Raw genomic sequence first — 25,466 nt, 5'->3', positions numbered from 1 at the left:
TAAACTTTTGCTAAATATCAGGTGTTTCAATTCAAATATTGGGATGTATTTGGTTGCCTTTCAAATTGTAATTGATAAATACTATGCATAGTGGAAGTATAGGCTTCTAATTTGATATTTTATGTAAGGGTTTATATATTTCCTTGTTGAAAGAATTTCCATCATGCTAAAATTTAAAATTTAAAACTTTTAAATATATTTCTATATTAAACTCAAGTTTATTGACAGTCGTAACATAGTCTAGATTATAGCATACAGAATTATTTCTTTTTCTGCTGTTTGAATTTTTGCTTGGAGGCGGAAGCGGGTGGCTGTTTACGCTTTTGCGGCCTTTTCCTTCGGTGGCCTCCATCACTGGACTCGTCACTGTCGCTGTCGAAGATGTCCTCGCTGTCCTCCTCCTCCGAGTTGCTCTCTTCGGAGGATTCCTCAGGTTTCGGGGCCGCCTTCTTTGCCTTCCCCTTCTCTTTGTTTTTCTTTTGCTTGGGCTTGGGAGTGGCTACTGACTCCTCCTCGACCTCCTGCTTCTCATCCTGCTCGTATTCAATGGTCACGAATCCTCGTGGTGCTGGAGGGATGGCAGATTGTCCGGATTCCCCCTTGGCCTTTGGTTTTTTCTCCACCTTGATAAGCTGCTCCACCGGACGGGCATTGCCGAACTGGCTGAGATCCAGCAAACCCAGTCCGGTGGGTCGACAGTCCATGTTGGTGCTTGCAATCTCCTTTAGCGTGCGTTTCTCAATGTTGGGCGTCCAGACTTTAATTTCGCCAGCGCTAGAATGCAAAATATAGATTAGGTTTTATATTAATGGCACACCAAAAGCAACTTACCTGGATACGGTGGCCAGTGTTTCCTTCAGAAAGGCAATTGACTTGACCCTTGCTTCGTGTGCAGAAATGAAAGTTGGCTATAAATAAACCATATAAATACAAAGGAGTCCAACAGGAAAATAAATGGCAAACTCACTGGAGTATCCTCCTCATCGTTGGCCGATATCCAGGCAACGCTGCCGTTCTCCAGACCGACGAGGCACTCGCTTCCACTCAGCCAGGTGACGCAGATGGGCTTCGCTGGCATCTTGGTGCGACGCATCACATGGGCGCTCTTGATGTCCCAGATCTCGAGGAAGAGTGGTCCGCTGAGGGTGAAGTACTCACCCTGGGTGGACCAGGACAGGCAGTCCGGCTGGCTGCCCAGCGTCGTTTTGCCCTTCAGATTGGTCTTGTAGGCCATGCGTCCCTTGACCAGATTCCAGGTGTTCAGCACCTGGTCGCCGCCCAAAGACAACGCCAGCTTGCTGCTGGGATGGCAGCTAATGTGCGTGACTGGTCGGCCGGCATGAGCCTTCTTCCAATCGCCCTCGGTGCTCCAGCTTCCTACGCGGGTAGCGATCATGTGGCCATCGGCGCCGCCGGAGAGCAAGTGCGTCAAATCGGGCGAGAATTGCAGGGTGTTAATCGTGCCCGCGTGGGATAGTATAATCTGTGATTGTTTCCTCGTGCGCATGTCGTACACGAAGATCCTGTCGTCGGTGCCACCACTGGCAACCCAGGGTCCTTGCACAGCCACCGATTTGATGGATCCTGCATGCGATCTGTCGGCAAATGTCTGTTTTAGTTGGAGTTTCGACGAGCTGCCTTCCGCAGTTGATTCAATCAACTGGTAGCCCAGCAGGTACTCCTCGTATGTGCCCACTATAATCTCGATATCGGGCGGCATGATTATTTTCGGTCTGGGTTTGGAATTGTTAGCTCGCTCGAATTTAACAATTTGTTTATCCGCTCAACACGTGTGGCAGCGGAGTGGCAACGCCAAATTCCGAACTCACTATACCACAGTTTCCACCTTATTAAATTAGCCGAGACACACACCATATCTAGCGGTGTTGTACACCCATTATCGTTGCCACTTTGTGGAAGTGCGATTAATCGGTATTGCCGGCCTGCCATCGCTTATGTACCATCCCTAGCAGATAAGCCATGGTCACTCTGTGCGCGACAAACGATTAAAAATTATATTTTGCCGGATTCCTGATGAGAATTCGTTAATAACTCAATAAAAACAAGTTCACATTGCATTGTGAAGTGCTCGGTGGACGAGAGGCAGTGCGAACTGCATAAATTCAGCACCGCCCGCTAGTTGGTAGAGCGGCACCGGCAAACCGGCGCCCAGATACCTGAGAAAGCGCCATGTCGAAGAGTTCCGGGTATGTTGCAAGGATTTCTATCAATAAGCACTCATAGCTAATGGATTTACTATTTCAAAGGCGCGACCGTGACAGGGAGCGGGAGCGGGAGAGGGACCGCGACCGAGATCGGGACAGAGATCGCGAGCGGGATAACCGGCATGATAGTCGCAGTCGCGACTACGAGATGGGCAAGTCCAGAAACGGAGGAGGATCGGGCGGTGGCTCCCGGGGTGGCCGGGACGACAGGAAACGCGGCAAGGACATGGCCAGTGATCGCGGCAGACGGGACGACAAGCGGCGGAAGCGTTCCCGGTCGAAGGACTACGAAAAAGACAAGTGAGTTGGATATACGGTCACCTTCCAAGTGACACGATAAATTGGATTTTGATCTTGTTTAATTACTAAAAATAAACTGCTTCAAAATTAGTTGAGTCACAACTTTTCAGTTTAGATTCAGTTTTTCAAATGTGTCACCCCAAACTTAAGCCTTGTGTTCGATTTAATTTGTTGATTTATTATTTAAACTGACTGTTCTTGCCTTACTTCAGTTCCCCTCATTACAGACGCCTCGACAAGGAGCGTGAACGCGAGCGGGAACGTGATCGTCAGCGGGAAAAGGATCGTGAGCGCGAGAAGGAAAAGGAGCGGGAACGGGACAAGGATCGCGAGCGGGATCGCCAGCGGGAGCGGGAATCGGATGGCAGAAGGGCCACCGCCGCCGCGGCCGCACCGCTGGTCATTCCGGTGCCCTCGACCAGCTCCTCCGAAGAGGAGGTGGAGGAGATCGACAAGGAGGAGCAGCAGCGCCGCCTGGAGCAGGAGATGATCAAGCGGCGTGAGCGCATCGAGCGCTGGCGAGCAGAACGCAAGCGGGACACCAAGGCTGCTGTTGTGGCACCGGCGGTGGTGAAATCCACAAAGAAGTGGAGTCTGGAAGATGAGTCCGAGGAGGACGACAGCAATCCCGCTCCGACACTGGACACCGGGAAAAAGGACACCGAACCGGACTCGCCGCCCTCGAAATTCCACAGCATACGCAAACGCTTCGACGATGACTTGGTCGAGTCGAAGTTCTCGCCCCTAAAACGTCCCACCTTCAGCAAGTCGTTTGGCGCCAAATTGGGCTTGGGATTGGCTCCCAAAACCGAGGCTGAGATCAAGGAGATCAAGAAGGAGCCACCGGTCGTGGAAGCTAAGAAGGAGATCAAAAAGGAACCCGAACCAGCACCCGTCAAGATGGAGATCGTCGAGGAGCCCGTCGCCAAAAAGGAGGAGGAACCCAAGGAGCCGGAGCAGCCGAAGGTGGAGAGCGAACCCGAACCCCCAGGCGCGGAGAAACCCCCAGCCGAGGTGGAGCCAGAAGACGACATCGATCCACTGGATGCCTACATGCAGGAGGTCAACAATGAGATGCGGCGCGTCAACAACTTCGTGAATCCGCCAGCCAAAGCGCAGGGCGTAGTTATCCTAACGGGCGTGGCCAAGAAAAAGACGACGACCCTCAAGAAGGGCGAACTGATTGAACAGAACATGGACAGTCTGGAGTATTCCAGCGAGGATGAGCTGGAGGACATACGCGACACGGCTGTCAATCTGGCGATGAAGCATCGCAAGGAGCTGGCCAAGATCGATCATTCCTCGGTCACGTACGCGCCCTTCCGCAAGAATTTCTACGTTGAGGTGCCGGAATTGAGTCGCATGACCGCCGGCGATGTGGAGAAGTATCGATCCGAGTTGGAGGGCGTTCAGGTGAAGGGCAAGGGCTGTCCGAAGCCCATTAAGGTGAGTGTTGCTGAATGGAATGACGAGGGATTAGCTTTCGTTTAATTGAATACCGATTATCATTTGCTATTTCATTTCGTTTGATTCAGGGGATTGCAAATGTTTAAATCCATTTGAATATCTTTCTTTAATCCATATAAATATTGTTTTCCATTTCATATTTCATTCTATTTGATTCAACTCGATTTTCATTTGCTATTTAATTGCTTTTTGGTTTGGGGTATTTAATGCAGCAAAGAATAATCCATTTGAGTAACCGTTTCCACTCGAATTTCAACTAATTCCCATTAATCTCCCGCAGACCTGGGCGCAGTGCGGCGTTAGCAAGAAAGAGATGGACGTGCTGCGACGGCTGGGCTTCGAGAAGCCCACGCCCATCCAGTGCCAGGCCATACCGGCCATCATGTCCGGACGGGATCTGATAGGTATTGCTAAAACTGGCAGTGGCAAGACGTTGGCATTCATTTTACCAATGTTTAGGCACATTCTGGACCAGCCGAGCCTGGAGGACGGCGACGGCGCAATCGCGATCATAATGGCGCCAACGCGCGAACTCTGCATGCAGATCGGCAAGGACATCCGCAAGTTCAGCAAGTCGCTCGGTCTGCGGCCGGTTTGTGTTTACGGCGGCACCGGCATCTCCGAGCAGATTGCCGAACTGAAGCGCGGCGCCGAGATAATTGTTTGCACACCGGGCCGCATGATCGATATGCTGGCCGCGAATTCCGGTCGAGTGACGAACCTGCGACGCGTCACCTATGTCGTTCTGGACGAGGCCGATCGCATGTTCGACATGGGCTTCGAGCCGCAGGTGATGCGCATCATCGACAACGTGCGTCCCGATCGCCAGACGGTCATGTTCAGCGCCACGTTTCCCCGCCAAATGGAAGCGCTGGCGCGACGCATCCTCAAGAAGCCGATCGAGGTGATCGTCGGCGGACGTTCGGTGGTTTGCAAGGATGTCGAACAGAATGTGGTCATCCTCAACGACGATGCGAAGTTCTTCAAGTTGCTGGAGCTGTTGGGCATCTACCAGGAGGCCGGTAGCATCATTGTGTTCGTGGACAAGCAGGAGAACGCCGATATACTGCTGCGCGACCTCATGAAGGCCTCCTATCCCTGCATGAGTCTCCATGGCGGCATCGATCAGTTCGATCGCGACTCCACGATCATCGACTTCAAGTCGGGCAAGGTGCGGCTGCTGATTGCCACCTCGGTGGCGGCACGTGGCCTGGACGTTAAGGATCTCATCCTGGTGGTCAACTATGATGTGCCCAACCACTACGAGGACTATGTGCACAGGTGGGCGAAAGAATATATCTCTGGAAAGGCTTCTTTTATTAACAAATTCATGTTTTTGTTTATAGATGCGGTCGCACTGGCAGAGCGGGCAAAAAGGGCAGCGCCTTTACCTTCATCACACCCGAACAGTCGCGCTACGCCGGCGATATTATCCGCGCCCTGGACCTATCCGGCACCCTGATTCCCGCCGAGCTGCAGACCCTGTGGACGGAGTACAAGACCGCCCAGGAGGCCGAGGGCAAAACGGTGCACACTGGCGGCGGCTTCAGCGGCAAGGGCTTTAAGTTCGACGAGCAGGAATTCAATGCGGTGAAGGAGAGCAAGAAGCTGCAGAAGGCCGCCTTGGGACTCGCTGACTCCGACGATGAAGAGGACATCGAGCAGGACATTGACCAGCAGATCGAACAGATCTTCGCGGCCAAGCGAACGGTTAAGGACACTTCGGCCTCGGCTGCGGCCACTGCGGCTGCGGCTGCTGCTGCGGCGGCTGCTGCTGCAGCTGCTGCTGTTTCCGGTAATCCCGCCCTGGCCTCGGCGGCAGCTCAAGCGGCGGCCGCAGCTGCTGCTGCCAATTTGGCGATTGCAGCGGAACGAGCTTCGGCGGCGGCGGCTGGTGGTCAGAATGCAGGCATTGGCGGAGCCCTCAGCTCGGACAAACTGGAGCTGGCCAAGCGGCTGGCCTCGAAGATCAACAGCAGCAAGAATCTGGACACCAAGGGCAGCAGTGTGGTGGCCGTAGAACCGATGCTGAAGGGACCACATGTCACTGGCGCCGCCGCTCCACTGCTGACCGCGCGAACGGTGGCCGAGCAGATGGCCGCCAAGCTGAACAATAAGCTCAATTACCAACCCAAGGAGGACGAGGAGGGACTGGGTCCGCTGACGGGCGGCAATAGCAACTCGTTTACCAAGTACGAGGAGGAGCTGGAGATCAACGATTTCCCGCAGCAGGCGCGCTGGAAGGTGACCTCCAAGGAGGCCCTCGCCCAGATCTCCGAGTACTCGGAGGCGGGACTCACCGTGCGCGGAACGTACGTGCCGCAGGGCAAGAATCCGCCGGATGGCGAACGGAAGCTCTACTTGGCCATCGAGAGCTGCAGCGAGCTGGCCGTGCAGAAGGCCAAGCGCGAGATCACGCGGCTCATCAAGGAGGAGCTGCTGAAGCTCAGCTCCGCCCACCACGTCTTCAACAAGGGACGCTACAAGGTGGTCTAAATAAACAAAATAGGGTACTATTCCTTGGAATGCGATCAGATTACATATTAAGTATCGTTTGTGGTCAGTAACTGCGTTAAGTTGCCCAAACGGAATTAATCCCAATAAATTTATTGGACATATGTTGTGTGTTTTTAATCCGGAGTGCAGATTTTACTTAATGTGAAACGTGAGTTTATCACGGATTTGAATTTTGGCAGATAGAAAAGCATTGATGAACTACTTGCACAATTAAAATTAATCGTAATAAGCAATTTTAGATTACGCCTAAGAGTCGAATCTATAATTTAAACTTGAATTATTTCTGGAAATTAATGGCAAACTATTAAAAGTTCAAACCCTAACTTTTAACCATTTAAATGTAGACCATTGTCGCTCCGCACAATAATCTGTTTTTGGTATTGAATAAATATAAAAGGTATTGATAAGAACAAACCTCTTCGGGAATTTAGTGATTTATGACCATTATCTCGCCCAATAAGAACTCTTGGGTAGTTTTCTTATTTTTTGTTGCTTCTTGCTGCATTTTTATTATTTACTTATATATCTCCGCCAGCACTCGAGCGCTGCAATCAATTGATTTTCATGCTACAGTATTTCTTGTGTCTAGAAACTACTAAAATTAAATTTAAATGTAGTTATGAGCTTGGGCATGTCCGTTATCAATGGTATGTATTATAATTTTTTATAAACATTATTATGCGCTTTTTTTTGGTTTTTGGTTTTTATGAAAAAAATTTTATGTTTTTACTTGGTTTACATTTTATTTTATGCTCTAATTTGTCGGCAAAATGTTTGTTTGTTTCTTGTTCATTTCATTTGATACAAAACTATGAGTTATTTTTATTTTTAGCTTTTGTTTAAAATTATTATTGAATTTCGCGCTTGTCTTGACTTTGGATTTTTGGGTTTCTCTTTTTTATTTTATTTCTACTCATTCAAAATCACTCACACGCACGCTATATATATATAAATATATTCATATATATATATCATTATCCAATACCTTTATATTTCTTCTTTTATATGTACAATTCTAGTTAAAACTATGAAATGTGCTAAATTATACAATTAAAAAAAAACAAAAAAAAATGTTATGTATAGTATATAATTTTTTTAAAATTCTTTATATATATACTATATATTTATATGTAATTCATAGTTGTCATAGAGTTGTTTGTTTTTATTTATATATGATTTTTTTTTGGTTTCTCCTTCTGCATTAGTTTAGTTTAGTTTGGCAACATTTTAAATTCGTTGCAATATCTCCAGTTGCTGCTAACATTTTTTTTGGGAGTCGGATTTCTCCGCCGATTTTTGTTGTTTTCGATATCCTTTTTGCATTAGTTTACTTATAATTAGACAAAAAAATTAAATTATGCCTTTGCTTAGCTGGTTTTTTGGGGTTAGTGTGGTTCTCAGGGAGAAATTGGCAGGGTTATCATTCTTTTCGGGGCAAAGGATTAAGGATTGGGGATTAAGGATAAGGGATTAAGGATTAAGGATTAAGGATTGGGGCTTAGTTGCTTTGGCTGGGCTTTCTTTCTACTGTAAGCTAGCTGAAAATCTTCTTGTTTCTGGTTTCCTTTGGCTACAGTTGATGTGTGAGTGTGTGTGTGTGTGGGTGTTGTTGTTATATTGCTGCGGTATTTACAATCGAATCAAAGTTCCCTATATGTATATAGTCTATATATACAGTGGCTAATGCATATCGCTCGTGTTTTTGTTTTTTGGGGCATGTGTGCGGGGTTGTCTGTGTAGTGGTTTCCTGCTGTTGCAATTGCAATTGGCAACCGGCAACTAGCAACTTGCAACTCATGTTGCTGCTGTGGCTGCAATTTCCGTTGCTGCTGTTGCTGTTGCCGCTGTCCATGTGTTTTTGTTTTGTTTCTTTTTTTTTTGCTTTTTCCAGCTCGTCCACATTCATTTTGCCTTTTCCTTAGATTTATAAGCTTAGATTCTTATTATCGGATCACTTGAAGCAATTTCTTGGCATTCTTTTGGTCTTTTTGTGTCTGTCTGTCTGTGTGTGTGTGTTGTTGTTGTTGTAGTTGTGTGTAAATGTCTGCCTGTGTGTGAGTGTTATCCTGTGTATCCTTGATGTGTATCCTTGTTGTTGTTGTTGTTGTTGGGCAGTAGCAGATTGGGGTTTCTCGTTTTTGGAGGGGGAAGGCCCGTGTTCAATTGATTTATCATTTCAATTTGTTCTCCGCTTTTTTTGCTCGTTTTTGTTCTGCAAATAAATAAAATGGAAACAAATAAATGGCTTAGTTAGCTCAATTTATTTTCGCTTAAATACGCTAAATTTAGGTGATGAACAGAGAGGAAAATAATTGCTTTCAATATTTATGGTTTTAAAATAAATAACATAATATTAAATAAACAACATTTAATTAAATATTTTTGACCTTATCACTGCATTAGATAATGTTGTTATACATATTTGAAATGTATTTTAAATTGATATACGAATAAAATGATTTTCTTAAGTGTAAACTTTTCCAGTGGCTTAGCTTACCTTTTTCTCTTATACAATTCAATAAATTATTGCATTTGATATGTTGGTCCATTGTTTCATTATTCGTTCCTAAAAAAAATTCTTGTATTTCTTGGTATTCATTTTGCATTCTCATTTGTGTTTTTTTTGTTTGCAAATCGATGTTAGGTAATGCTGTTTACTTTGTTGTTTCTTATTTTTCCGTATTCCGTTTTCCTTTTTTTTTTTTGTTTTTCCTTGGGGGTGTTGTCCTCTGAAATCGTGGGGATATACATTCTGGAGAAGGGGTATAAATGTTATAGTTGTGTGTGGTATGCTGCTATTATTAGTAGTAGTAGTATTATTTCTGGCCGATTTTTTACGCCGCTGCTTGGTTGATTACTGAGTGAAAGATATATAGAGAAAGTTGAGTTGTTCTTGTTGTTGTTGTCCTTGTGGTTGTTGTTCTTGCTGTTGTTGTTGCTGATGTTGTTGTTGGTTGATTGGTTGTGCTGCTGCCGCTTCATCTGCATCGCAATTGGATATATTGCAAACAGAAATAGTATGGTGTTTGTTTTGTTTTTTTTTTGGGGGTGGTGATCGGGATCAGGATCAGAACCAGAATCAGAATCACTAAAGGTAATAGTCGCCCAGACACGCCGACGTTGCCGCCGATGCCGCCGATGCCGCTGATGCCGCCGACGAGGAGCCCAATGTTGCCGCTGCCGCTCCGCTGCTGCCGCCGCCGCCGCTGCCGTGTTAACCGCCGCCGCTGCCGTCATAAACGACTATCAGTATCCAAATCCCGCCGAACCGTGGCCAGTCATTGAGGGTGTTACACTACTAACTATACCTAATTGTGTGGCTGTATTATTTGATTGTCAGTGTTGTTGAGCGGCAAATTTCATACGTTTTTGTTTTTGACGTTGATTGCAGAACCAGACGCGCACCACGTTTTTCTTCAAATCCAGCTTTTCGGCAATGGCAGCGATTTTCTCACCGGATGGCCTCGGCTGTACGGCGAAGTAGGCTTCCAGGGAACGCTTTTCAGGTGCCGCAATGGAAGTCCTTTTTCTTGAAAAAAGACTCGATATAGATTACTTTAGAAGCGGGGCCCTAAAGCTGTGGGACATTTCGGTAATTCGGTAATTCGGTATTTCGGTAATGGCTTTGACAATTGGTTGTGCTCAAAGAATATATGCTCGATCGATGCGAATGGATTCCTGGTTTTTCGATTTGATTTCATAGTTTTTATATGTGCTTTCTGGGAGTTTTGGCTGATGATAGTGCATAATCAATAAACTAGGTAGTAATTTAGTAACTTAAGTGAAGAATAATAGCAATTTTTCAAGATAATTAAAGTTATTCAAATCTATTTGTGAATTAAATTGTTATCTATTTTAAAAGACTTGTAATATCCTGAAACAAATTAAAATAAATGAAAAATAGGTGGCGTTTTGTTTTTGAGCTTTTAGTCTTCTATTAAAGAGGACTACAAAAGTAAATGATCGTTAGATGGCGCCACTAAATGATAAATGAATGAACTATGTTCTTGAATAAATGGACCTTCTAGACATAGGAGTAACAAATTATATTAAAAAGAGCTTGCTGATTAAAAGTTATCATAAAAGAAAATCCTTCGTTTAATCGTAAGATCAAAATAAATACGTTCTGCTCTACAAAAATTCGTAAATAAAAAACAAAAAATCGGAGATAATTCGCAGGTGCGAATACCTAATTAATATGCACAAATTCGATTATGGTCTATCTGTCAGTGGGATCCCAGAGTGATGGTGTTTTTGGTGTCTGGCCAATTACTTCGCGCTCGGATGCTGGAGGAGGGTGCTCTGGGTCTATGGGATGGTGGTTCAGCCATTTCTCAGCGGGATTGGGACAGGTGGTGGACACTTAAGGGACGAACTGGGAGGGATTTCGGAGTGGATAAAGAGAGATTCAGTGGGATTTCAGTTGGATTTCGGTGGGGAGGGATAAGGAGGGGAAGGGGGATTGGCTACCGGGGCAATTAAAACACTTTCTACCTTTTCTTTTCGCCCGCCGGCAGGACACTGGGCGCATCCGGGTCGCGCCGCTTGTTTTTCGCCTGCGCCTCGGCCTCCTCGAGCCACGCCTGCAGGATGGGCTTCAGGGCGATCATGTTGTTGTGCGACAGCGTCAGGCTCTCGAACCTGCAGATCGTGCTCTGCGACAGCGCGCCGACGCCAGGTAACTTTAGATTGGCCAGGGCCTTGCCCACGTCCGCCTGCGTGACACCTGAAAGTTGCCCAACAAAAACATATATAAACATATTGTATAGTACTTATAAAGAATTTATAAACAACTATATTCCAGGCTGTCACATTGTACAAAAAAAGAAAACAACGAAAAACATATCAATTAAACTGAATAACAGAAATTACTTGTGTAACAGGACATAATATCATCCAATTAAGCTTATCCCTGAAGCTATATATGTATATATCATTTCAATTAAAATTTTACACAGCCAATCCACAAATTAATAACAACAATTTTTTTAAGTAATAATCAATTATTACAAACAACTATGTTGTATAGGATCATCATTTAAAACATTTATGTATATTTAAAAACATGTACAAAATATGAATACGCATGAAAGAACAGAAAAATGGGTGATATAAGATCTATTTTAAATTATGTATAATATGTACTTAAATTAAACTCAACACATTAATGAGATCAGATATTTAATTAGATATTTATTCAGATTCAGTATAAATTTATTTTATGTTTGTATTATATTTATTTTATCTAAATATTTTATACATTTATTTATTTTCTTTGCAGCTTACCCAGCTTGATGCGCCGCTGCTTGAACCGCTCCGCGAAGGCCTCCAGCTCGCGGGGATCGGTGTCTGTGTCGGGATGCAGGCCAGCGGCAGCCACCGCCGCCGTGATAACAGGATGATGTACCGCTGAGTGTCCATGGTGTCCTGCAGATCCATGAGAGAGATGAACAGGTAAAGATAGAAATAAGCGACTATGGGTTATAAGGTGATGAGCACTTACCCCCCGTGTGGCCACTTAACGTGCCCGGATGGTGGTGGCTCATCATGTGATTCATGCTGTGATAGGAACCGTGCAGGTGTTGGTGTGTGGGCGTCAGCGGCGACTCCGAAATGGGCGCCAACGTGGTCATCGAGCCCGTCGGGTCCAGCATGTCCAGCTGGTCCATCGAGTGGTGCATCTGTCGAGAGAAAGGATTTTCCTAAATAGCATTGGAATGGAAATTTGCTTTATTAACGATTAGCAGGTAGTTGTAATATAGTTCAATCACCCCAGTAAAAAGTAGTTTTCAGTGTATTTATAAAGTTGATTTAATAGAACAAAAAAAGATACAAGTTTGTTAACTAAAATATTTTATATTATTATAAACAGTTTATTTTTCATTAATGAATATTGCTATTCAAGATAAAAAGTTATTCAACTAAAGAGGGTACTATTATGTTTACTCAACAGCAAGAAAACTTTACTAAACTATTGCTTTGAATCTCCTTGATAAATGAAGAATAACTCCACCTAATAATCTTTTGTGTGTGTGCCTACTTAAATGGAATTATCTTAAACACCATCATTATCGGGCTAATCATGATAATTCTGAATACAACCCACACCCACTCTGCTTTCCAAACCCCCTAAGCAGATAATTTGTAAAGTTTTCCACTCACGGCATAAGAAATGTATTTAAAGCTACCTCTAATTAAAGTCCTCGCTCGTTCCCCATCCATCCTGAAAAAGGACTGACAACCCTTTTGCCTTTCGTCCTGCACTTGTTACTTGTTTTCCAACAAACGGGGGTAGGGACTCCAAAGGATCCCCTTTGCCAGCTTTAATTGAACGGGAAATCAGTCCCACACACACACACTCGCACACTCACGCGACCACACAAACACACAGGCAGACAGACAAAAATGACTGGAAGCGAAACGAAACAAAACGAAATGGAACGAAATGGAACGGATACGGATACGGTTTTGGAATCGGAGACGAGGGCGCTCGCAACTCTTTTGTCTAGGCATCAAATATTTATAGAGTTCTTCAATTATTTATACAAATATGAATAGCAACTAAAAAGCTGGAGCTGCAGAGCTTCTTGTGTCCTTCGTCCTTCGTTTCCCCCATCCCCTTCCCCCCTCAAAAACCCCGCCCCTTAGCTCTTTGCTTTTGTGTTGCTTTGTTAAGCATTTAAACTGATTACAGCTGAAAAGTATGCTACAACAGAACGCCAAATAGCCCGGATGGCCTCTTCCTGGCCTCTTCCTCTTCCACTTTCTAAGTCTCCTCCCCTCCCTTTATTTTATCCCCACCCTGCAATGTTTTAGCAGCTTTTCCAGTTCCCATTTTCATTTGAGTGGGAAGGGTAGGGGATCGGCTTTTTTTGGGGGTGGCTCCCAACGGGGGGGTCACTCATATTTATTTATCTTTTTGTGAATGTGGCGCAGTCGGGCGGGTAAAACTAGCGCTTAGTTCTGCTCTCCTATGTACAATCGGCAAACATACCACGCCCCCACCGGAAAATGGACACAGTTACGGAAAATCGGACCCCGAGACCCCCGGAAAACCCAGACCCGAATCCGAATCCGGGAGCCCCCTGCCCAATTATGTAAAACTCTAAAATGATAAGGAGAGGCCTATGGAGAACAATAAGACATATATGTATTTTGGGTGTTTGTGTGTGTGTGTGTATGGATGGTAAAAACTATGTAGATGCAGACAACCCCCGACCCAAAAACTTTTGCCTGCCGAATACAATGGCAAACTCTTCAATTATAAACCAATCCCAAAATTAGTCTGACGGTTATTGGTTTGCACCCTTGGCGCTCGCTCTCTCTTTCGCCAGCTGCCCTTCTCTCTCGCACTTCGGCGATGCAATGGAGCCTGCTTGTCCTCTCTCTCCGTCGCACCCAGTGTTGCCATCCCTTTCGACGCAGTGAGCATCGAACCACCCTGCGCGTACTACAAACACACATACACATGCACACGCATACAAACAGAGGAAAACACAAAAACGGACCCAAAAATCTGGATTGGAGCGAGGGAGAGAAACAAAGAGAGAGAGAGTGAGTGAGTGAGAGAGAGAGAGAGTGGGGAAGAGAGTGGAGTGGAGACTTGAACCCACAGAGCCGTAGTTGTAACCGTGGCCAAAAACCCGTAGCCGTAGTCGTTTTTGCAGTCGTAGATCCGGGAAACGGGCGGCGGGATGTGCTGCATTGTGGTTGGCTGGGGCTTATGCAAAATTCATGTGGGCAGTGCCGATGTCGCTGCCAGCGTTAACGTTACCGTTAACGTCAACGTCAGCATCGAATACAAGGAACATACGGGGATACGGGGATTCATCCACCCGCAGCAGAGCCACCCACTCGATGTCACCCCCCTTTCGGAAAAAGTCCCTCTGCTGGCCATTTCATTAGGCGCATAATTTGTAATTAATAAAATTATTCAAGGGGGGCCAAAGGATGCGAAGCTTTAACAGAAGGATAACTTGGAAGAACACGAATCTTAATTACCAAACAAATATATTCTTTAAGATTGGGTCAATGTAACTATTTAAAAAAAAACTGTAATAACTGGAGATATATCATAGGAAAAATAGAGAATTATAGCCAAGGAGTTATTAAAGAATCCTTTTAAAGAAATATCAAGTCTCTAATAAAGTACATAAATAATAAATTTGGAAATAATCACAAAGGTTATAAGTAATTTGTTAGAATTAGCCACATTTAAAAGGTATATTAAAGTTAAATCAACATATCAACAAATAATCTATAATTATATAAAAGATGGAAGCTCAAAAATTATAAACAAATATCTTCAAAATATAATCTGTAAAACTATTCAAAGATATTTAAAAAAATCATTGAAATTCTCAATATGTTCAATGATATGCGAAACTAAAAACATTATTTCAACACTATACTATAATTATCAAAGAGAATGTAAGTAAATATAATTTTAAAACAAATTGGACCAAGTGGCAACGTAATGTTTTGCAGTGTATGGAAAACAATGTATCCAGATCTGAAACATCAGGAGCGGAGAGAAATGGCAGAGAGAGCTTTGCGAGTGGAAAGGGGTGGAGTGGAGTGGGGTTTGGGGGTGGGGGTTCGGGGTTCGGGGTGTGGGTGTGGCATGCAATATATCTCAACCCCTTCATTTTGCCAGAGGACAAATCAAATGCAACAATAGAAGACAGTTTGCAACAAAAGGATACAAATAAATAGGAGTAGCTAACGGGAAAAAGGAGAAACAATTGCACTGCTGCCAAATTGCCAAATGTTGTCGGCATTGATTTCTACTGCAACATGTATATATACTATATAGCTATATAAATGTATATATAGAGTATGTGCTCTGTGGCAGCGACGGCAACGAATAAACTGACATACGCAGCGATTTATGAGTGTGTGTGTGTATGTATGTGTGTGTGTGTGTGTGTGAAGACGCCATTTTAAGTAAGAAAGACTCTAATGAGAAGTCCTGATTTTGCAAAGAAGCAAGGGAATTATTAAAGAGACTTTATAGAAAATATTGTTTTTAAAGATTTGATTTTTGTAAAATGAATTCAAGGAGTTTAAAAGTAGAAATATAGTTATATTTAAAATCATGTAGTTTTCAGTATATGTACCTTAAAATACATACAATATATCAGTTTTTTATTATTTGTGTTTCTCTTTTTCGTAAGTAACATATCTCAAAATTTCTAAAGAGTATTACATTGTTTCAGACTTTATTTTTTCCTTTTGACTTTTCGCGCCAACTTCATGGCTTATTAACAAATCCTGCAGCATAATTTATTTACTTGTCGTTTGTTGATAAACATGTGGCTGGTTTTTTTCAACTCTCACACAGTTTTCCCGGCGTTTCCTTGCCCATTTTCTTTTCTGGATTCCCACTGATTGTTTACGCGCAAATGACCTCATTATATATATAATGTAATTTGTTGTTGTCACACTCAGTTCCTTTTCTCTATTTTTTTCCATCTTATTTTGACATAATAAAGCGTTTTTGGCGCAATTTGTTGTATCTTTGTCTTTGTTTTTGTTTGTTGTCTGTCTGCCAGGACTCGTTCGCTCTCTCCCTCTCTCTCTTTTCTCCTTCTTGTATTGCCATCTCGCTTTTGGTGTGCATGTGTGTGCGCTTTGTTATTGTTCATTAATTTTTAAGCATTGTTAATATATTATGACGGTGACTTTTGTCACCAAGCACGAAACGGGAAAACAGATAGAATCGAGTTTTTCGTGGGGGGATCGCCCACTTTTCACTCCTTCAGAATTCGTAGCACACTTTTCTGCGTTTTGTCATTAGAGAGGGTCTTAAAATAAGCGACAGTAAGCGGATTTGTGGCAAAGTCTTTTGAATGCGAAATTAGCAGTTAAATGTGGCTCTGCTTTTCTGTAATAAGTAAAGCTGGAGCATTTGCGTAGAACTACTAACATATTTTGTAAATTATGTACACGCTTAGCTGACTTTAAATGTACTGTATCCTTTTTTTTATCCACTTTGTCATTTTTGCTTTCATTGCCTAAATGGTTTTTATTTTGTGTTTTGCTTTTCATTGATTAATCCATTAAATAAACAAAATATAACTAATTTTAATACAAAAACTTAATCATAATACAAATCCTGGCTTCCTCGTTTGTTTTTAATTTTCCATTTGGTAAACCTATTCTTGAAGCAAAAAAAGATAAATAAAATATTTTCTTTTTAAAGGAGTTTTCCACATAATTGTGGTTTAATCACCACAAGCTCCCAATTATAACCTAAAAAAAAAAAAAGTAGAACAACCATCTAAACTCGAGAGAATCTTTATAAACAAGCAAAGCGTGGATTAAGTTAACTGTTACAACGAATTCCATAGTCGTGTTTAAAGTCGGGGCATTTGTTCGATCCAGTTGACGACAAGTCCAGCAATAATGATTTCGATTCCGCTCGATGTCGGATGATGTGGATGAAGTGGTGTCGATATAGTGGTGCTGTTACAGTGGTTCTATTACAGTGGTGTTTTAATTGTGGTTCAGTTGTTATGTAGGCAAGTGTAACAGTGGATAAGATATAGTGGAGAAGATAGATTGGTGGAGATGTCGTGTTGATATGGCAGATAAGACCTCTCAAACTTGTTTACTTCTTGCGCTTTTCGACGGGTTTCAGGATCTGGAAGGAGCACATCAGCGTATCGTCCACGGACATCATGGCACCGGCATTGTCGAACTCCCCACAATAATTGGGCGCCGAGAAGAGGGTGACCAACTGGCGCTTGGCAAAGAACTCGTAGCCATCCTCCACAACCTGATGGGCCCGGCAAATCAGATCCAGATCGTGCTTCTGCAGGAACTTTCCCACCACCTCGGCGCCAAAGGTGAAGCTCACCCCGCGATCGTTCTCGCCCCAACCGATGGTATCCTTATCCGGATCGGACCAAAGGAGATCGCACAGCAGTCCCTGATCCGGGACATCGGTGGGTCGCATTATCCGGCGTATCTGCTCCATCGAAGTCAAGTCCGGACTCAGTCCGCCGTGACAGCAGAAGATCTTCTCGTCGACAATCGCCACCACGGGCAGACAGTTGAAGCAATCCGTGAAGGTCTTCCACAGCTTAATGGTATAGCGACGCTTGCACTCGTCGTAGAATCCGTAAATGCGATTGATACTGGCACACTCGTGATTGCCGCGCAGCAAGAAGAAGTTCTCCGAATACTTGATCTTGTAAGCCAACAGTAGGCAGATGGTTTCCAGCGATTGTTTGCCTCTGTCCACGTAATCTCCGAGGAAAAGGTAATTCGATTCCGGGGGATAGCCACCGTATTCGAAGAGGCGCAATAGATCGTAGTACTGGCCGTGGATGTCGCCGCAGATCTTGAGAGGAGCCTCCAGTTCGAGCAGAATGGGCTGGGCCATCAGGATCTCGCGGGACTTCAGGCAGAGGCCTCTGATCTCACCCTCGGACAACTGGACATTCTTGCCGGGACGGGCACCGCGGACCTCGAGCAGTCGGGCTATGATGCTATCCAGATTGAGGACCTCCGCCATCGCCTCGGTTTTACGAGCCGCGGCAACGTTGTCCGGGCCGGAGCGTACTAACGCCTGGGAAGCCGTTGGTGCTGATTTTTCAGGGACTTCACCCTGATTCTTGGCCAAGCGAAATTCGGTTTGCAGCTGGGAGTAGCCTGCGAAAATTCCTTGCAAGCTGATCTTCTTGGTTTCCCCCTAAAACGCTTGCTAGTCCTGCGAACTAGTTGAATTTTTTGGTACTTTCTCTTCCAATCTGTGTTTTATTTTTATTCAATTTAGTGTACTGTTCAATAGTGTTAATAAATTTTTACTTACTTAAATGTATATGTTTATGCTGCAAGGTTTTCTTTATTACAAGTGCTAACCTCTTCAGTTCTTGGCTTATTAATTCCCTTCTCTCTTTTTATAGTTTTTATAGTTTTTCTATTTTTTATTATTTTTTGTTTTTGGGAGCTGTTAATGCTGCGTGCCTTCGTTAACGTCAGACTGATTTTACTATTGACATTTATTTCTTAGGCCTCTGCTTCCACAGAAAACTTCATCGATGAATAGTCGATAGTTTGTTTTTATTGGTGCCTGGGTTTTTTGTAGCTTTTGATACCTGCGATGACTTACTGCTTTTCTTCTTACTTTCAAATTTATTGAGCTCATAAGTCCTGGATAACTCGCAGTGGCTTTAGAAGAAACCTTCGAGCTTCACTGTCTAATTTCTCGGTGATAAATGATTAATGCGCTTAAACCGGATTTTTAAAGGATCACTATAAGGATACGGACGGCTTGCACTGCACTCTTTACTGGACCGAACTTTTGGACTCTTTCGTCTCTTTTTGCAATGCTGTCGAAAATTTTGAAACAAATTTTGACTCGGGAATCGGCCCCTCTATTTGTATTTTTTTGACCAAACGAATGAAAAAGCTAAGACAGATTCCTCACAAACTATGTGATAATATCTGAGATAGAACATTTTCTTTAGAAAATATTATAAATATTATTTTAAATTATTGGTTTGAAAATGAAGATTTACCTAACAATATTGTAAGGCATTAATCATTAATCGCTTTTCAACACTTAAACTTATTTAAAGCGTGTCACGTTGCAACCTTGTGTGTTTTAGATTATTATATTTAATTTTGCAATTAACAAGAAAGTGTACTATCAAAATATCGAAGAATATGTTTGTTGCTCTTAAATTTCGAGCTCTGAAAAGGTGTAATTTAAGGTCGTCCTCCCTTGCAAAATTCAGCGACCCTCGTCTAGCCCTTATCCATTTGTTCTTATTATCTCTGATTGAGTGGAAAACTTGAAGTTGCCGAGTGCCATTTGCGGTGGGGTTCTCCGCAGTTCACCCTGCTGCCTGCTGTTCAAACTGCTGTTATATGTGAGCTCATTTCGCAGGAACTCCGTTTCGTGGTCCCCTTTTAGTGCGGCAAGTAATTAGCTGCAATTTGTTAGCGCAACTTGAAAAATTGCAGTGTAAACAGTGTTGAAGAATGGAGTTTGTGGCCGGAATGCAGTGTCCCAATAATGAGGCAACAACCTGGCTTCCATTTCACATTATTTTTCCCCTGACCCCCCGAGCAAAAAATATATGTATGTATATATTTCCCCGCAGCAACTTTGAGCTGATTGAACTGTTTTACGGACAGGCTGCAATTGCAGGGGAAGGCCGGCTCCACTGTACAGTGTCCTTTGGTCCTGTGTGTCCTGCCTTGGCACCGCAAAACAAACACCAAACAGCAACAGCAACAGCAACAGCAAAAGCAACAGCATCGTTTATTTTGGGGAAACAAAGGACCTCATTTTCCCTCCATTTGTTTAACCAGCAACGAAGGCAAAGGACAACAACGTTGGCAAAGTTTTATAAATGGTTTCGGCCATTGTGTTGCTCGGCCTGCCGCTGTTTGTTGAAATTAATTGGTGTTACACAAATGAGTAATTTTCAATGTACATAAATATTTGCACAAATTGCAATTTACCCAGGCCAATATACTATACCTATATATCGACAACAACAACAACAATAACGAAAACGAAAACAACAACAAGTTTTAAGGGGTGCATGCAGCATTTCGAGTGCTGTTCAAATACCAATTTTTATTGTCAAGCGTTAATAATTTGAACAATGAATAATATGAACGGTAAGCATCTGTTATTATTCCAAACAAATCAAAACAAGTGCAGTCTCCGAAGACAGGGGGCGTTAAGCGAGTGGGCGGGGCTGACTCTTGAATTCTGAATCCTGAATCCTGAATACGGAATCCTCGAAACCGGAGGAAGCAGGACCTCCCCTTCGTTTTCGTCCTGGCCACACACAAATCTTCATAAATTGCAACTGCCGGGGCGACAGTTTTGGGAATTGAGACAAAGTGCGAGAAGTGCCTGTGGACCAGGGAAGCCCAAAAAGGGGTCGACAAATGGGAAAATGATACACTTTACTTATTTTATACACACACACACACCAGTACACGTAGCACACAACGAGCACACCCCGTCGCACACAGACACAATCAAGAAACAACAAATTGCCGCATAAATGTGGGGTGGTTCGCCACGTAATAGATTTTATTTTATTTTTATATCCGCCAGACGCGCTGCCAGCGGCCAAAAAAAAATAAAGTAAAAAAAAGGGGAGGGGGATGCGATTCGTGGCCTTACTTACTTTTACTTTTTACCTTTTGCTCCTGCCTTTTCGATCAGGAGCGTCCTGAAAGGAGGGGAATCAAAGGGGGTGGAGAGGGGAAAGGGGGAGCATGAAAGAACAAGGCGAATTTCATGGGAATTCCCAGGACATTCTACACTGGTCGAAGTGCCATCTCAGCAAGGTTAACAACGTTTTGGGGAGTGCTAAAAATATGTTCCCATTGCCATAAATCCTGGCATTTAATATAAATTTCTAGGAAAATCATTTAAAGGAATTGTACAATATATTAAAGTAACAGGAATTAATATAAGTGTGGATATGAGATAAAACTTATAATAAATAAACATTATGTGATCTTTAAAAACCGTTTCAAAATAAAATTATAAAATAATTTAAAAATAAGAGATTTTTCATTTTTAAAACAATGATTTCTTTATTTAAATCTAGTAAAGATAAACCCAAAACTTTATGAGTAAATGTGTTTAAGATTCCATTAACTTAATTTGCTTTCCATAAATTAAAGCTATAGTTAAGATTGCAATTCCGCCCTTACCTTTTTTTTTTTAAATTTTTAAACGCATTTCTTTTTTGATTGTCAGGGACGCATTTTTAACTTTTCATTGCACTAGAACAGGTACGTTTCCCCCAATTTCTAATCCACTTTGAGTGTACCGCTTTCCTGACAGACGAGTCGTAAACTTTTCTCGGCAAGAACAACCAACACGCACGCATACACTGCAATAATTTTCAGGGTTAATGGCAACATATTGTTGCCGGCTCATCATGCGTGAGCGGGGAAATAATGAAGGAGCCGTGGAAAACCAACAAAGTCGGAGTTTTCCCGCCTCCGGCGACCACCTGCCAATGTTTCCCGCCCACTTCCCCTTTTCACTCCCTCTTGAATTTTTTGTCTTCGTTTTTTTTTATTCCCAACTTCAATGTTGCTCGTAATTTTTTACACATTGCGGTCCCAGCTTAACGGTTCTTCTACCGGCTGTTTTCCCGCCTGCTCTACTGGGAGACATATCAATATGGCCGGGGCGACCCACCCATTCGCCCTTACCCGTCCGCCCATCGAACCACCCACAGCCCACAACCACCCTCTTTACCCTCTTCCCTTTTTTTTCCTACGTCACGCACACGGCGACGAAACAAGTGCAGCGGTGGTGCTCAGGTGAGGCGGCTACAGTGGAAAAAAGGGGGAGGGAACACTAAAAAAAAATTACATACAATTTAAGGGGTGAAACTAAAATAATAATTTTCTAACAAATATATAAAATTTAATGCAAGATGCACACAAAAATATACCATTCCATAAAGATAATATAGGGGAATGTTGTCAGGGTTGGGCCGTTGTCAGGCTTGGGCCATCTCAATATTTTGAATATTCGTTCTAGTACCATCTGTTAGTGGGTATCTAGAAACTTCTATCGGTCACTCGAAACTTTCCATGTGACAACTTATTTCGGGATTTCATTTTTCTACGTGCCGTTGTTCTGTGAAAAAAAAGTGCTCGAAAAAGTTTTTTTAACCTGGCCGAAAAGGTGGAATAACACAAGATTACAACATGTCATCCGCAAAGTGAACATAAAAATACGTTATATAGTTGTTATATTACAAAATACTAAGATATAGTTTCATTGTTAGATATAGTTTGGCTATATCATACCATAATAGACTAATACCGCATGTCGTCAGGGTTGGGCCACTCTTGTAGTTAGGCTTGGGCCATCATAATTTTTACATTTTATTCGTGTATTTTCGATTTTTGTTGTAATATTTAAGTTTTTGGTAGCAAAAATATGCAAAATAAATTAAATAGATTTCCTCAAAAAAATATTTTGATGGATTGAAAGAAGATGAATCATTTTTATCTTTTTCCTTAGTGTTTCTCGCTACAAACGAAAAAACAACTCTGAATAATTTTTTATTTACTGTAAAATCCCAAATAATTAAATAAATGAACAAAATAATGTCAGATTAACCTGAATTCAATTTTATTCCACCACGTTACGATATTGTCAACGATTTTCTGAAGGTGGCCCAAACCTGACTACATGGCCCAACGCTGACTACATTTTTTTTTTTTTTTCAAACGCCTATAACTTTTTTTGTTTCTGTTTTTTTATTCTCTATTTTTGGTGAACTCTTCCTCTCGCTTGTACCTTTCCAAAAATGTATAAACTTATTCTAAACTGTCATTCGTTCAGATCTTATGGACATAGGTCAAAATATGGCCCAACCCTGACAACATTCCCCTACAATTTATCTTGAAGTCATTTAAATTATTTAATGCTTAGTCAATGTCTCGAATCTATTTTATTTTGATAAAGTATACTAAGCATTAATTATTTAATTGATAGTTTTTTTAATTGTGTATATTTTTTTTTCGAAAATCGCTAGAACTGAATTTTAAAATGGAAATCCAAAACTTTAATTTTAATTTATTATACAACTTTTGCTCCTTTTATTGCCAAAATATTGAAATGTTAAAATCACTTGGAACTTGTTTACCTTTAAGTTTCAATGAACACTTGAATTTATATTTAAAGCTGTCTATTTTTTCACAGTGCCAAGGGAAAGTGGCAATCACACGCTGCGTCGCAAGTCTGTGCAATAAAAACAACAACAAAAAGCACAACGACACGCTGCACACACACACCAACACACACACAGACACACGAATATAGTCTCAAAAAAGGACACAAGGACACGGGGGATTCCACGTACGCCCAAAGGATGGAAGGCGGGGGGTGGTAATAGAAATTACATACAAAGTAGCGAACTCGAGGGAGGAGTCGGGGTTGCACAGGTTTCACATCTCCGCACTTCAGTTCGCCGTGTTTTCCCCTCCGCTTTTCCGTTCCGCTTTTCCGCCTGCACTCGCCTTCACCTTCCTTTTTCCGCGGTGCGACATTAATATGTAGATGCATTAAGTACATTATCCGGGGTTACAACCTCCGGAATAACGGCGAGAGCAACAAGAACCGGGGAGGCGTACGCAGCCAGCATCCAGAATTTACTCGGCTGGTGGAAGCAGAGCCACCGAAACAAAGGCACAGTGGTTCGAATACAGAGGAAGTCCGCAAAAAGGGGTTCTTTAAACTACTCAGTATCATCTGCCTGATAAGTATTCCTTCTGCTTTAAATGTTACATATTCTCATATATTATATTATAAATTCTGAACCGAATAACTTTTTTGTTCCACTTTGGAGAGTTAGAAATACTTTCAGTTTCATTTAAATAATAATTATGTATTTATACCAATGTTTACCTCCAGTTTTATTTTAGTTAACAAATACTTAAAGGTATTCAAAAAAAACCATTTAAAAGAAGTTGTAAAATTTTGTATTTTTAATATGCCAAAAATTGTTTTAAATATTATTTAAGCGCCCTATATCCTTGGTGTTTTTAATCATTAATCATTCATTTGATTTAATGCTATAAAATTAATTTGCTAAAAATGTATAAAGTAACCAGAACTTGTGAGAGGCGAGTAACTCACCCAAAGTGAATTAAAAATTGAAAGGCCAAAAATCCGGCGAACTTTAAACGCCAATCCCAGTAAGTTCCAGTTTAAAGCGCAGAATATTTACGATAGAGCCCACTGTGGCCAGGGGCGGGGTCACCGGGGGGCAAGGGGAATATTATGATTTATTTTTATTATAGCGGGTAAAGTGGTCTTTACAAGCATCAAACAGGGCCACGCCAATCGCCCACAGACGCGTCGAGTAAAAAGGCAGTTAGTTGGTTTAGCCCAAAAAAAAGGGAAGGATCTGCGAGGAGGGGAGGGAGGGGAGTGCCAGGAGTATCAGGACATCAACAAGGAGGGGGAATGCCAGTGGGAGAGGGTGGCACAAGTTGTTAAATGGACGGGTGGATTTGCACTTGCCGTGCTGACTGTTATCTTCATTTTTGCTTTCAGTTATATTGCCTGGGAATTCCTGTGGGAGATGCGCCGGTGCCCAGGATCAAGGATCAGGAAAGGGGGAACGGGAAACAAGGACTGCCGGCTAAAACAAATTGTGTGCCGGGCCATGGGCATAAAAACAAGCGGATCAAACAGTCGGGCAGGTGGAAAGTAAAGTAAAGTAAAGGAAAGGAGAGGCATCATGGTGGTTGCTTTTCCTTTTCCCATTTCCCATTTTCCATCTCCCATTTTTTTCTGTTGCCATCCATCGGGAGCCGCAAATCGAAAAAGAGTGTTCCCCGGATTTGCTTCGTTGTTTTGACCGTAGCAAGGTTCATTGAAATTGCATTAATGTTCCGTTTGGCTGATAGATAAACCCCCTTCCCCCTCCGGAATATCAAGTAAGGTATCAACCTGCCACCCCAAACGCTGCTTTGCTTTGTTGCCGTAATGGAAATCTGCGTGTATAATCCGCCCTCTGATAAGTTGGGCGGGATAAACTAGTTATGGCCATTAATACGATCAATTTGATGCTCACTTCGGTGTAAGTAAATAACAGTCTTATTGATATAAAAAAAAAGGAAAACATATTCGCCGAGAACATCCCTTCGTCACAGTTGCTTGTAACTGATAATGGTAAAGTTCGGAAGTCTGGCATCTACATATGCCATATATTATCGGAACAATCGGGGGAGGATGAAAGGGATGGGTGGGAAGGGATGGGAGGTTGGAGGAGAGGCGACGGTGACTGTGGGTCAAGTGATGCGTTGATGTGCATTTTAAGCAGGTTAACCTGTTAACTGTCACAACCCTTTTTTTCGAATTCTGTATTTTTTGTGCTCGGAAACTGAAATAAATGGGCGGCCGGGGGTTCAACTTAGTTAGATCCGATTTATCAAGGT

The 25,466-nt window shown here is 42.8% G+C and overlaps 4 protein-coding genes across 9 annotated transcripts in view; 1 reads left to right on the top strand and 3 right to left on the bottom strand.

Annotated features, from left to right (window-relative positions):
• Nucleotides 1-194: 194 nt before the first annotated feature.
• On the bottom strand, nt 195-1,817 carry LOC108094722 (p21-activated protein kinase-interacting protein 1-like). Its single transcript, XM_017195464.1, has 3 exons — nt 968-1,817; nt 832-908; nt 195-774 (listed from the first exon to the last, which is right to left on the bottom strand). The coding sequence occupies exons 1-3, from the start codon at nt 1,718-1,720 to the stop codon at nt 261-263; spliced, it is 1,344 nt and encodes a 447-aa protein (XP_017050953.1). The 5' UTR covers nt 1,721-1,817; the 3' UTR covers nt 195-260.
• Nucleotides 1,818-1,978: 161 nt separating this feature from the next.
• On the top strand, nt 1,979-6,923 carry LOC108094681 (probable ATP-dependent RNA helicase DDX46). 2 transcript variants are annotated; one of them, XM_017195402.2, is made up of 5 exons: nt 1,979-2,207; nt 2,268-2,525; nt 2,753-3,971; nt 4,273-5,273; nt 5,339-6,923. In XM_017195402.2, exons 1-5 carry the CDS (start codon nt 2,191-2,193, stop codon nt 6,486-6,488), a joined length of 3,645 nt encoding a protein of 1,214 aa, XP_017050891.1. In that variant the 5' UTR covers nt 1,979-2,190; the 3' UTR covers nt 6,489-6,923. The 2 variants fall into 2 exon arrangements, with proteins under 2 accessions (XP_017050891.1, XP_017050890.1); XM_017195401.2 differs by having other exon boundaries at nt 2,738-3,971.
• Nucleotides 6,924-9,714: 2,791 nt separating this feature from the next.
• Nucleotides 9,715-25,466, bottom strand: part of LOC108094692 (inhibitory POU protein) — a 31,659-nt gene continuing 15,907 nt past the window's right edge. For 2 of the 5 annotated variants that reach the window (XM_017195418.2, XM_017195420.2), the window contains 5 exons: nt 12,013-12,211; nt 11,796-11,936; nt 11,004-11,235; nt 9,875-10,032; nt 9,715-9,817 (listed from right to left, as the gene is read on the bottom strand). In XM_017195418.2, coding sequence (XP_017050907.1) covers nt 9,756-9,817; nt 9,875-10,032; nt 11,004-11,235; nt 11,796-11,936; nt 12,013-12,211 — 792 coding nt within the window. In that variant the 3' untranslated portion in view covers nt 9,715-9,755. Of the gene's footprint in view, nt 9,818-9,874; nt 10,033-11,003; nt 11,236-11,795; nt 11,937-12,012; nt 12,238-25,466 lie in introns of all 5 variants that reach the window. The other 3 variants (XM_017195419.2, XM_017195421.2, XM_017195422.2) reach the window with 2 other exon arrangements.
• On the bottom strand, nt 16,793-18,910 carry LOC108094694 (serine/threonine-protein phosphatase alpha-3 isoform). Its single transcript, XM_017195425.1, has 2 exons — nt 18,328-18,910; nt 16,793-18,265 (listed from the first exon to the last, which is right to left on the bottom strand). The coding sequence occupies exon 2, from the start codon at nt 18,028-18,030 to the stop codon at nt 17,122-17,124; it is 909 nt and encodes a 302-aa protein (XP_017050914.1). The 5' UTR covers nt 18,031-18,265; nt 18,328-18,910; the 3' UTR covers nt 16,793-17,121.

The sequence above is a fragment of the Drosophila ficusphila genome, unplaced genomic scaffold (assembly GCF_018152265.1).
Source record: "Drosophila ficusphila isolate 14025-0441.05 unplaced genomic scaffold, ASM1815226v1 contig_198, whole genome shotgun sequence".
Lineage (NCBI taxonomy): Eukaryota > Metazoa > Arthropoda > Insecta > Diptera > Drosophilidae > Drosophila > Drosophila ficusphila.
Note: the sequence above shows the minus strand (reverse complement) of the source record. Positions and strands in the feature narration are given on the sequence as shown.